The sequence below is a fragment of the Choloepus didactylus genome, chromosome 7 (assembly GCF_015220235.1).
Source record: "Choloepus didactylus isolate mChoDid1 chromosome 7, mChoDid1.pri, whole genome shotgun sequence".
NCBI classification, from domain to species: Eukaryota; Metazoa; Chordata; class Mammalia; order Pilosa; family Megalonychidae; genus Choloepus; species Choloepus didactylus.
In genome coordinates, this window is record NC_051313.1 from 146,516,251 (window position 1) to 146,528,992 (window position 12,742).

Here is a 12,742-nt window from a genome sequence, read left to right on the forward strand (position 1 = left end):
AGGTTGTCCTTGAAAGCTAAAGCAGTGACACCTATACACGGCAAACCCTGATAAAGTTTCTGTGCATCTAACTCATAAAACTTGGGAGCTGTGCAGCATCTAATAATATTCTAGTTCACTTATTGGCGGGCTACCCTTATCTGCAACCCCCTCCAAATCTTCCGTGAGCAGGACTTGTTGCAACACAGTGAGGTGGGGGGAGGCCCACTCCACACACGGGATCAGGGTGCACCCACACCTGGACTGGGGGAACAGCAGCAGGAACCTGGCCCTGGCTTTGAATTCCCAGTTCCGCCTCTGCTTACCCACACGACACCAGGGTAAGGTGCTCAGCCTCTCTAAGCATTATATTTCCTCGTGCAAAATGTGGATTGTGTTGTCCTAAATGAAGGGCATTCTCTACCAACCCGAAATATTCCCCTCCCCAAAGTCAAGGCCCATTATGACAGCATAACCTGCTGGGAGGTCACGGGCTGGGCCCGAACATACACATCTGAAGGTATCGGCAGCTGGGAGGGGAGAAGCGGCAGAATATTTTTATATTTGCACCCCAGGCAACAGTATCACTGCCTTCCTAAACAGAGCTCTCATCTTCCTTGCTCTGCTTCAGACCCCACCAAATTTTTAAGCCAACTATGACATTCTGGCATTTGAGAGCCAGGCCATCAAAACGCCTCGATTCACAGGGAAGAGCTTCTTGCCGTTATCTGCAAAGTGGGGGGAGACCCTTCAAAGAAAAGCTGACCACTCCAGTCCTGTTTGCTGGGAATAGAATGCTCAAGATTAAATGACACTGACCTTCATCTGAGAAAAATGTGCACAGGATCTACAAAGCACAGGGCTCTGAATTGGAGGGGGTTGGTGGGGAGGCTGGGTTATGGCAGGTCCAGACCACCTGCTTTCTGGAACAAGCAGCCAGAGAAAGACTCACTTCTCCGTCAACTCTGCAGGTGACAGACATCACCCAAAAGGGCAGCCAACGTGGGGGTGGGGTGGGGTGAGTAACTTAACATTCTCTCTAAAATGTACTTTTCCACCTGAACCACTTTCTTCATTAGCAGTATTAGTTTACTCTGCTGGGCTTCAATGAGTTCAAATGGAAAGAGAATGACAGCCTGGAAATGCACTTTACCAATCTACAAATTTTGGTTCTGGTTGCGTGGGTCCCTCCCCGTTCTTGGATCTGAGGTTCCGCCACTCTGGGAAGAAATGCTGGCGTCTCCGGGGCCCTCCTGAGTGGCTGGTGCAGCCTCAGGAGACACCCCCAGACCTTCCAACCGTGACTCAACAGCCGGCCTTTCCTTTCGCTAATCTGCTCTCCACAGACTTCCTGTTTGCAGTGACTGCTCTGCCACCTTCCTCCGGCCCCGCTACCTCATCTAACAGAAACAGCCTTCCGTGAGCTTCTCCAAAGTCTCAGGGGGGTGACTGACCTTCAGTAAAGCTACCTGGGATCGTCAGGTGTAGCAAGTCAAAATACATGATTCCTGGTTAAATGTGAATTTCAGATAAACAATGAGGAATTGTTTAGTATAGTTATGTCCTAAATCTCACTTGGGAAATACTTGTCCTGAAAATTATTTGTTGTTTATCTGAGATGAGAATTTAAGGGGTGTCCTATATTCTATCTGGCAATCCTGTACCATACAATTCTGTATTCTGTTTTAGGCTCTAGCTACCAATACTTGGGTTGTAAACTCCAAAAGGGTTTAAGGTTCTCACTCTAATTACCCTTAGAGCAATGATATAAATCCTGTGTGGCTAATTAGTAAATCATAATTAAGATGAGAGCTGTGTGGCCATCCGATATTACAAGTAGCTGCTATAAAATTATTTAAAGGTATTCCTGGATTGTATTAGGTGAATATATCTCAATAAAATTGCATTGAAAAAAATAATCAAGTGTATTCCTTATTTTAAATGTCTCTAAAAATCAGCTTGTATGAACCAACATTAAAAAAAAATACTTGTAGATGACCACTTCTGCCAACTTAAGTCTGTTACTTAGAATATTATATTTATATTACATTCGGGTGTTTCTCCAGAACAGCCGACAATTTTCACATAAACTAAAAAAAAAAGTCCTACCACCATTTGTCACTGATTTTCACAACAAACAGGGGCAGACACGTCTGCCTTCGTGAACTGACAGGCAGCTGCCAACATCACAACTTGCAACGTTTCCCTTTAAAAACATAGAAGCAGCCAAGAGAACATCGCAGAATGTTCAAAAGGCAACACGCTGCGTTGGGGATGCCGGATGTGCTGCCTCCCTTGGGAGCCCAGGGTTCCTGGCGCTCCCAGACCCGGAAATGAGGCTCCCCTTCTCTCTGGCTGCCTCTGTGCTTGGAGACTCCCCTCACACCACGACTTTCTCAGGACAGGGAGGGGCAGCGGGAAGGGTCCCTTCTGCCTAAAGCCGCCTCCACAGCGCACACCTCGCTCAACCCCGCAGGGATCCTGCTGGGGCTCGGACCCAGGGCAAGGGGACGTTCTAGAGCTAGGTGCATGCCGCCCTGCTTCTCAGGCTGGTGGCGAAGGGAAGGCAGGAGCAGGGCTGGAGCTGGGGGAATGGGGGCCTGGTTCTCCACCCGCCCCTGCCGCCTCCCTGCCAGGAGGTGGGACGGGCAGGGGCGGCCTCTTACCGGTGTGTGTGAGCATGTGCCTCTGCAGGGAGCTGGCCCAGGGGAAGACGCGGGGGCAATGGGGGCAGGTGATCTTCTGCAGGCAGTTGGCATAGGAGCTCCGCCTGGCTCGCAGCAGCCTGTCCTCGCCAGGGCTGCCCTGCTGGTCACTGCTGGGCCGGCCGGCGTCCACGGGGGCTCCAGCCGCCTCCTCCGGGCCGTCGTCCTCGGCGGTCTGCAGGAACGGGCTGAACTTGTTGGTGTCGGTGGTGGCCAGCATCTTCTCGACGCTGGCGAACTCCCCGCTCGAGTCCAGGTCCACTCCGCCGCCGTCCGTCCTGGGCCGGCTCCTCGCTGCCTTTTTCCGACCCCGCTTCCTGGACAGGCCGGCTGGGCCCTGCTCGCTGGGCGAGGCGGCCTCTGGGCTGTTGGCCAACGGGGGCGGGTCGCCGCACTCTGTCGGGCTGGCGGTGTCCGCGGGGGTGGCCTGGGGAGCGGCGGTGCCTAAATGGTCTGTGGCCGCAGTGTGGCCGCCGGCGCTGGGTGGCCCTGGGTCAGCCACCTTGCTCTTTAGCAAGGTGGGGGCTGAGGACACGGACGAGATGATCTGGGCGATGGAGGCCAGCGGGGGCAGCTCCTCCGTCACCGGGGGCTTTGGCAGGAGCAGGGGAGGCTTGGGGCGCAGTGGCCGCAGCAAGGTGGAGCTGCTGATTAGGGCTGAGTTTCCCAGGAGTGGGGCGCTGTTGACCAGGGCAGAGGAGTAAATGGGCACGGCGAGCTGAACGGGGCCCTTCAGGGGCTGGCCAGGGAGCTCCGGGGGGGTGGCCACCGTGGCGGGGGCCTGGGCTTTCTCTGGGACCCCGCCGGGCCCAAAGGTCACCGGCGGGCAGCTGGGGGGCTGCTCGCCACTGCCCTGCTCCTGCTTCTTGTCATCACCGGGGGCTCCCGGCTCCTGGTCTCCTCTTCTGAAATTCTTGGGGATGGACAGGTCGATGGGCTCCATGGAGCAGTCGTAAGGGACGAGGCAGGAGGAGCTCAGGAAGGAGGTGGTGTGCTCCTGCTTGACGTGGACCAGCGCCAGGCCCTTCTGAGAGAAGTCCAGGGGCTCGTTGAAGTCCATGGCAAAGCTCCCTGCTGGCTCCAACTTGACGGAGACGTGAGACAGAGGTGGGGCGGTGACCCCGTGCAAGAAACCATTCTGGGCCTCCAGGAAGGGCCCCCCGGGCTTGCGCTCCCCGAAGGCCCCGCAGCCCCCGTCCTCCGTCCTGCCCGGGGCCTCAGGGGCCGGCCCGTCCCCGCTGTCGGCCACCAGCACGTAGCCCTCGACTTCACGCTCCGGCACCAGCGGGTGCTGCTTGAGGACATGGTGCACGCAGTTGCGCTTGGCCGAGAAGGTGGAGCCGCACTCCTTGCACTCGAAGGGCTTGCGGGCCTTGAGGCAGCCGCCCAGGCCGCGGCCACAGTGCGCCCGCATGTGCATGCGCAGGGCGCGGTGCTGCTTCAGGTCCTCGCCGCAGAGCCGGCACACCGTGTCCGGGGTGCAGAAGGCGTCCACCATCTCGGCCGCGCTGCTCGTCACGTACTCGATGTTCTTCTCGATGTCCTTGCGGGTGGCCTTGAGGTGCTTCTTGCGCAGGTGCCGCTCGCAGTTGGCCTTGACGGTGAAGGGGTAGTGGCAGATCTTGCAGATGTAGGGCCGCTCGCCGCTGTGCGTGCGCAGGTGGCGGATGAGGGCGGCCTTGTCGGCGGCGATGTAGTCGCAGATGTTGCACTGGTAGGGCGAGATGCCCAGGTGGGAGCGCACGTGGGCGCGCAGCACCCCCGAGAAGGCGAACACCTGGCTGCAGAAGCGGCAGGGGTAGAGCACCTTGCGCATGGCCGGCGCCTTCTTGCCGGCTGGCCCCGTCATGATGGCCTTCAGGTCACCCTCTGTGATCTCCTGCTTGATCTTGGCCTCCATGCTCAGGGGCAGCAGGGCCTCGATGATGCTGTCCTGCTCCAGCTGCGTCTTCATTTCCGGTGGGCCCGGGGGCTCCGGCCGCGGCTGCAGGAAGAGCTGGGCCGTGGCGCTGGGCTGCGCCCCGGACTTGGGCTGCAGCAGGTGGGCGGTGGAGGCGGCCTCCGTTGAGCCCTTGAGCAGCTTCAGCGGCGGCGGGGGCAGGCCGGGGCTGCCGGAGCCCGGGGAGGCCTGCTGGGCGTTGAGGAGGGGCGGCGGGGTGGAGGTGGCCACGACGGTGCGCGGGGTGACCAGGGGCTTTGGCTTCAGGGGGGGCATGTGCTTGAAGATGGCCTGCAGGGGAGTGGCGGGGGCCTTGGACAGGGGCGGAAGACTGATCTGCGGCGGGACCGCCGAGGCCATCCTCAGGATCTGCTGGATGTCGGCCAGCTCAATGGCTGCCTCGCTGGAGATGGGCTTGACGACGATGCTGCTGTCGGGCTGGATGATGAAGCCCTTCTGGAAGGGCTGCAGGGACACGTGCTTCAGGCCCTCCTTGGTGGCCGGGAGGACGGCGAGCGGCCCGCCCAGGGAGGTGGCTTCGAACGGAGACAGGCTCAGCAGGCTAGCGCAGCCGGAGTCCTGAGGTAGCTGACCCTTGAGGGTCTCCAGCTGGATGGCTCGGTTGTCGTCCGGCGGGGTCTCCGCGGCTGGAGCTGGCCGGACATCTTTGGTGAGCTGCAGGCCCAGCCAGGCCAGGAAGACCTTCTGGTCAAGGGGGTCGCCGGCCGGGGGCTTGGCCTGGGTTTTGTCCTGGCCCTGCTCGCCAGCGCCATGGGTCTGCCTGTGCAGGAGGAGTGAGGAGAGCATGGGGAACGCCTTGTCGCAGGTCTCGCAGACGAAGCGGTGCTGCTCGCTGATGCATCGGCGCAGGTTGGTTTCGCACCAGGCCTGCACGGAACCCGGGTGGGCAGAAGGAAGGGAATAAAGGAGAGGATTAAAAAAAAATAAAAAAGGGAAGTGTGATCCACAAGGTTTTCACAATCACATTGTCACCCCATGTAAGCTACATTGTTATACAGTCATCTTCATGAGTCAAGGCTACTGGGTTGGAGTTTGGTAGTTTCAAGTATTTACTTCTAGCTAATCCAATATATTACAACCTAAAGAGTGTTATCTATATAGTGCGTTAAGAATGTCCACCAGAGTGACCTCTCGACCCCATTTGAAATCTCTCAGCCACTGAAGCTTTATTTTGTTTCATTTCACATCCCCCTTTTACTCAAGATGTTCTCCATCCCACAATGCTGGGTCCAGAATTATCTGTGGGAGTCAAATTCTGCGTTGCCAGGGAGATTTACACCCCTGGGAGTCAGGTCCCACATTGGGGGGAGGGGGTTGCAGTGAGTTCACCTGCCGAGGTGGCTTAGTTAGAGAGAGAGAGAGCCACATCTGAGCAACAAAGAGGCACTCAGGGGGAGACTCTTAGGCACAAGTATAAGCAGGTTTAGCCTCTCCTTTGCAGTAACAAGCTTCATGAGGGCAAATCCCATGATAGAGGGCTCGGCACATCAACCCACCAGTCCTCAACGTTTGTGAGAACATCAGCAACAATCCAGGTGAGGAAGCCCAACACTTCCGCTGTGGATCACACTTCCTTTATACACTGTATGGATGGTGAGTAGAAAAATGGGGACAAAACCTAAATGGAAAATAGGGTGGGATTGGGGTATGATTTGGGTGCTCTCTTTTACCTTTAATTTTTATTCTTATTCTTTCCAGTGTAAGGAAAATGTTCAAAAATAGATTAGGGTGATGAATGCATAACTATATGATGGTACTATGAACAGATGATTGTACATCATGGATGATTATATGGTACATGAATATATCTCAATAAAACTGAATTTAATTAAAAAATTAAATACAAAAGTCTTTTACAACCTTCCTAGCATATCCAGCCTCTCTTTCTAATACATAAGGACTTGACCTTCACCCTGCTTGCTAAAGGAATGAGTAAGTAAACCCACAAAGCATCTTAAAAATCATGTTTACTCGATGGAATGACATCAGTCCCCAAGTTATTCCAGCAGAGATGTATCGAAGTATAGGTAAATCATAACCCAGCAGAATAGAATTAACTTTCTCTTTTTTCTTAATAGACTGCATGTTTTTTAGAGCAAGTGCCCTGCAAAGCTAATTGGTGGTGACAGAGGTCAGAAGAGCAGCTAGCTTTGTGGTTGTGGGAGACAATGGTATTTATTGCCTGGGAAAGGGCTTGAGGGAGCTTTGGGAGTGCTGGAATGTTCTGTGTCGCCCCGTGTGGTTACGTGGATGTCCACATATACATTTCATTGAGTATGAGACACGTGCTCTTGGAGAACTTTACTGCTGATTCCTTTGTCTCAGTGTAAAAAACTGGGGGGAAAAATACATTCTCCAATTTATTTTATCAGCTACACGATAAGCAGAGAACAAACGTGAATCATTTTTAAAGAAACTACTGGAAATATTGGTGCTATTTAGCTTCAATGCTAAATATTTTCTTTATATATTAAAGAAGGACTTAAAAATGACAAACCCAAGTTAAGATGTGGCCACATGGGGGTGAACCACTCACAAATTTACATCCGAACACAAAAGGCAGTGAAGATCCTGAGTCCTAAGCTGGCTAACGTGCAATCGAGCCAACACAACACAAGATAAGAGGCCACCCAGCCCTCTCAACCCCAAACCACAGGAATATCCTACGAACCAAGTGGATGTCATAAAGGGGAGAAAACCCAACTGGCAACATTTTAAGGACAGGGGCACTTTAAGGTGAAGCTTGGCCTGAGGGACTTGTTGCTGTTTCGCCAGGGGAATCAGAATACCTGTGAAATCTGAGGGAACTTTCTACAGGAGAAGTCTGTGAACCCCAAGTCGTGGAAGCCAGCAGGGATCGAAGGGTTGTTCTGTATGTAGGGCCTTCCCATGGCGTCTCTCGGAAGCTGTTTGTGGACCAGCGCGTTGTGGCGCAGCAACCCACGATGTGTTCGGAAGGTGACACAGCAAATGTCACACCTGGGAGAGGAAATGGCAAGATGTAAAGGGGTGCTGGAGGCCAAGTAGGTTTATTGTGTTCTATTTCTGGGTTGCTTCATTTCGCCTGAGCAAAATAAAAATGAAAGGACACCAAGAAGCCAGTCTGCTTGTGGTTAGCACCGAAAACCTCTTCCTCCTCATTAAAAAACAAAACACAACTATATCTTACCAACTCCTGGATTATCAAATCTTTGCAGAAAGCACAATATGTAAATATGGCCTGACTGGCCGAAGTTTGTGCTCAAAGAGGAGACAGCCGGGAACCTAAGCCCTACAGCTGAACTCCTTGTCCTTCTCTGAATTACACAAGGTGGACTGACCATTGCAAAGGTTTTTCTCCCTCCCTCAGCTCAATGGATTCCAAATATTGTAAACACAAGTCAAAACAGAATAAATTCACACAACATGCTTGAATAGATATTTCTCCAAAGATACACAAATCGCCAATAAGCACACAAGAAGGTGCTCAACATCACTAGCTATTAGGGAAATGCAAATCAAAATCAGTGAGGTATCACTTCACACCCACTTGAATGGCTATCATTAAAAAAAAAAAAAAAGGAAAATATTAAGTGCTGGCAAGGATGTGGTGAAATAGGAACCCTTGTGAATTGTTGGTGGGAATGTAAAATGGTGCACCTGCTGTGGAAAACAGTTTGGAGATTCCTCAGAAAGCTAAATATAGAGTTAGCATATGACCCAGCAATTCCACTTCTAGGTATATAACCAAAATAATTGAAAACAGAGACTCAAATGGATATTTGCACACCAATGTTCAAATCAGCATTCTTCACAATAGCCAAAAAGGTGGAAGCAACCCAAGTGTCCATCAACAAATGAATGGATAAACAAAATGGGATGTGCACACACAGTGAAATATTATTCAGCTGTAAAAAAGAATGAAGTTCTGATACATGCGACATCGGTGAAGTTTCAACACATGTTGAGTGAAATAAGCCAGACACAAAAGGACAGATATTGTACGATCCCACTTATATGACATAATTAGAATATGCAAATTCATAGAGGGAGATATTAGAAGACAGGTTACCAGGGGCAGGGGTGGGGGTAGGGAATGGTAACTGAATTCTTCACGGGGTGCAGAGTTTCTGTCTGGGGTGAAAGAAAAGTTCTGGTAATGGATGGTGATGATGGTGGCACACATCGTGAATGTAATTAACACCAATGAATTGTACACTTAAAAGTGGATAAAATGGGAGATGTTATATTGTACATATGTTCCCCCAATAAAAATTAAACAAAAAAAAAAAATCTAAAGAAAGAAAGAAAGAAAAAAAAAAAATTACACAATACCCAGAGCAACAGGTCAGCTATCCCTGCTATCTGATGGGAACAAAGTTATAATTGCCATCTGAAGTAGTAGCAAGTGACAGTGGGTATGGTATGCACACATTAAATTCTGAAATTACTACCATTGTTATCTTAAAAATCAGACAGCTCCTGTTTGAATACGTACGAGGTAAGCAAGGGTGGGGCACTGTGCCAGGGACAGCCGGTGTGACAACCCTGGCAGGCAGGGAAGGGACCACTGCTCTCATTTTACAGATGACAGTATTTAGGCCCCCAAATGTCACGCACCGTGACCGAGGTTCCAGAGCCAGCAAAAAGCTAACACAGCATCTGCAGGCGGGTCCCATCGATTTCCAAGTTCACACCCACACCTGCCACAGGCTGCGTCACCTTCCCCAGAAGATTCCCACGATGGAAGTCCATTAGCTATCACTTGGCTTCACTCCACAGATCCCCTTTCACCCCTTACAGGCTCTGAGCCACGCAGATGCATAACGAACACCTTTTTAGAGTACTTTCTCTGCTTTCCATGCTACTCTCGTCTTTAGGTCTTATCTGGGAACCACAGTAAAAACTATTTAATAATTACAACATCATCGATACCCTCTAGACCTGCTGTGAATGCAGGAACCACTAGCCCCAAGTAGTTATTTCAGTTTAAGTTACTGAATCAACAAGGCTACACTAGCCTCTTTGCAAGGGCTCTCAGTGCCGGGCAGTGCAAATGTATCAGCCTGTTTCCATCACCGCAGAGAGCTCCAGTGGACTCCTGAGTCAGTTACTGTACTGGTTTGTATATATTATATCCCCCAAGACAAGCCATATTCTTTGATGCAATCTTGTGGGGGCAGATGTATTAGTGTTGATTAGACTGGAATCCTTTGATTGAGTGTTTCCATGGAGATGTGACTCAATCAACTGTGAGTGAAATGACTGACTGGATAATATCCATGGAGGTGCTACCCCACCCATTCAGGGTGGGTGCTGATTGGATCACTGGAGTCCTATAAAGGAGTTCACAGACAAGGACTTCAGAGTAGCTAAGAGTAACATTTTTAAGAACAGCTGCAGCTAAGAGAGGACAAAATGCCCCAAGAGCAACATTTTGGAGAACACCATTTTGAAATGTCACCTGGAAGCAAGTGGATGGCAGCCACGTGCCTTCCCAGCCAACAAAGGTTTTCCAGATGCCACTGGTCATCCTTCAGTGAAGGTACCCTATTGTTGATGTGTTACCTTGGACACTTTATGGTCTTCAGACTGTAACTTTGTAACCAAATAAACCCACTTTATAAAAGCCGATCCAGCTCTGGTGTTTTGCAAATCAGCAGCATTAGCAGACTCCAACAGTTACTGAGGACTTACCCTGTGCCGAGCACCTTCCATTTATGTGTATTTGCGCCTCTGACTCCCACAAAACCCTTAAAGGAAGGGGGCACAGTGGCTGCTTTACAGAGAGAGAACCTGAGTTGCAGGTTTGTGCTTTGAAATTCTTCTCTGGAAATAAACACATAACGACATCATCCACGAAGGAGCCAAGCCTGTTTTCACTGAGCGCTGAAAGTGGCATCAAGCTGCGACCTTATCACCCGGTGGCAGGCACGGAACGTGAGTCACGCTGCAGTGTACCAACCTCTGCTCTCTCCACGGGGGGCTCCGTGGCATCTTATCACAGACACTCCTGTCGGCGTTCAATGACATTTAGACCACTACGTTCCCACCAGCCATTCAGAAAACAAAACTCCTTCTGAGGTAGTTCTCCTTAGCTCACCCCCTGTGATAACAGCCTCAAATAATCCAGAACACCTTGAATAGCAAAAGTTCTCCATCACAGATCCCGACCAGGTGGGTCGACTCGTTCTCCCTGCTCCCCCGGCAACCCTCTCCCCACCATCGCAGTAACTGTCCTCTCCCGATCATGCTGGAAACCCCAAACCCCAGCAACCAGCACTTGCCCAAAGTACCCAAAGATTGAAGTCACAAGATATGAGAGGAGTTAACAGGGAACAAAATGGTCTCACTGTTATGTGAAGAAATATATTCCCCCAAAGGCTCAGGTTCAAGTCCTAATGTCCTGGCCCTGGGAGCATGACCTTATTTGGAAATAGGATCTGAAGATGCAGCTGGAGTAAGGTGGGTCCCAATGTCCTTTCGGGAAGGGGAGGAGACATGGATGGCTCCAGAAACAAGGCCATGCGAAGATGCAGGTGGCAGGGATGAGACGGATACGCCCACAAGCCAAGGAACCCAAGAGGCAAGGAAGGGTCTTCCCTAGAGCTTTCGGAGGGAAGGTGCCTCTGCCGACACCTTGGTTTGGGACTTCCGGCCTCAAGAACCGTAAGACAATACATTTCTGTGGTTTTACACCATCCGGTTTGTGGCTCTATGACACTTGGACACACATGCAGTCATGTTCTCTTTCTGGCCAGCACACACACTTGAGTTCTGAGCTGTGCATGCATGCGCAGGTGACTGTGAACCTCGGACAGGAGGAAAGCCTTGAGAGGCCGTCCAGGCTCAAGTTCACCTGCATACCCACCGTGGCACCCACCCCTCCCCACATCCTCAGCAGGCTGAAAACCCTGTGTGCAACTGGAAGAATGACAGAAAAATGTCCGAATCGGGGAAACCTAACCCTGACCACACAGAAAATGATATTAAGAAACTGCCGTTAATTCCTTAGTTATGATAATGGTATTTTTGTGTTTTTTCCTTAAGCCCTTTTCTTTTAGAGCGAGATAACGCAATATTTACAAACAACTGTTTGTTGATGTCCGGGATTTGTTTTGAAATCACCTGGTGTGGGGGGAAGGGGTGGAAACAGATGTAACAAGATTGGCCATGATACTTTTTGAAACTGAGTTGGTACATGCGAGTTCATTAGGTGGTTCTCTACTTTTGCATACGCTTGAAATGTTCCTTAATACATTTAGAAGACAGAAATATATTATTATGAATGGCTGACAAGTGGGCTGACTTTTTGCCTCTTTCCCCAGGCCTCAAGTCTCCAAACCAGGTAGCAGGTATGTGTAGATGTGTGGCAGGTCAATTTTTAATAAAAACTCAAGATGAGAAGCCCCCTACACCGAGTTCCACTGGGACACATAAACATGAGGGAGCCCATTTCCCCACTGAGACTGTGTTTCTCCCAACAAACTTACCGGACAATCCAAGCCTTTGGGAAAGCTGAGGGGCCAGGGGTCTGGAGGGAGGTGTAGCCCAAGGCTTGGGAAGCTGCACAAATGTGGGATTTATACTCTTGCACACTAAGTGTTACAGAGCAACCTGGGAGTGCTTTCAAACCTCAGACACCATTCGGGGATGGCTCAGATTTCCCCACTCCTTTCACTGCCCTTTCCCTCTGAACAGTCTGGATTGTAAGCAGAGGTTTGGTGTGAAGTTGCCATGGGAGATGGAAGTCGGTCTGTGCTTTCCCAGAACAGTGGAAATACGAGGAGGAGGTGAGAAAGACCCAAACATGTAAAGGTTGTGGACACCTGTTCACCCAGCCAGTGGATCTAACAAGCATTTTCCAACTGAGGCCCTACGATCACCCATTCTTCCTCAAATAACAATTAGCAATCACTGTATATATTACTGATAAAATACTTGCAGAGTGCTTTAAATTAATTTTCACTAGTGCTGTGTGCTGTCCTGAGTGCTAAGACATTGTGACAAATACCTAAATTCATTTAATTTTAACAATCCAGTGAGATGAGCAGCTTTAGTGAGAAATAATGAATTTGTCATCACTAAATCACACTTGAAAGTCAAGCACTTGCTCCTG

At 50.7% G+C, this 12,742-nt stretch overlaps 1 protein-coding gene across 6 annotated transcripts in view; it reads right to left on the bottom strand.

Moving 5' to 3' along the window:
* The window catches only part of RREB1 (ras responsive element binding protein 1), a 143,040-nt gene that overhangs the window by 15,324 nt on the left and 114,974 nt on the right, over nt 1–12,742 (bottom strand). For all 6 annotated transcript variants that reach the window (XM_037844089.1, XM_037844085.1, XM_037844086.1 and 3 more), the window contains exons 8-9: nt 7,434–7,623; nt 2,646–5,511 (exon numbers count right to left, since the gene is read on the bottom strand). In XM_037844089.1, the coding sequence (XP_037700017.1) occupies nt 2,646–5,511; nt 7,434–7,623 (3,056 nt within the window). The remainder of the gene's footprint in view (nt 1–2,645; nt 5,512–7,433; nt 7,624–12,742) is intronic.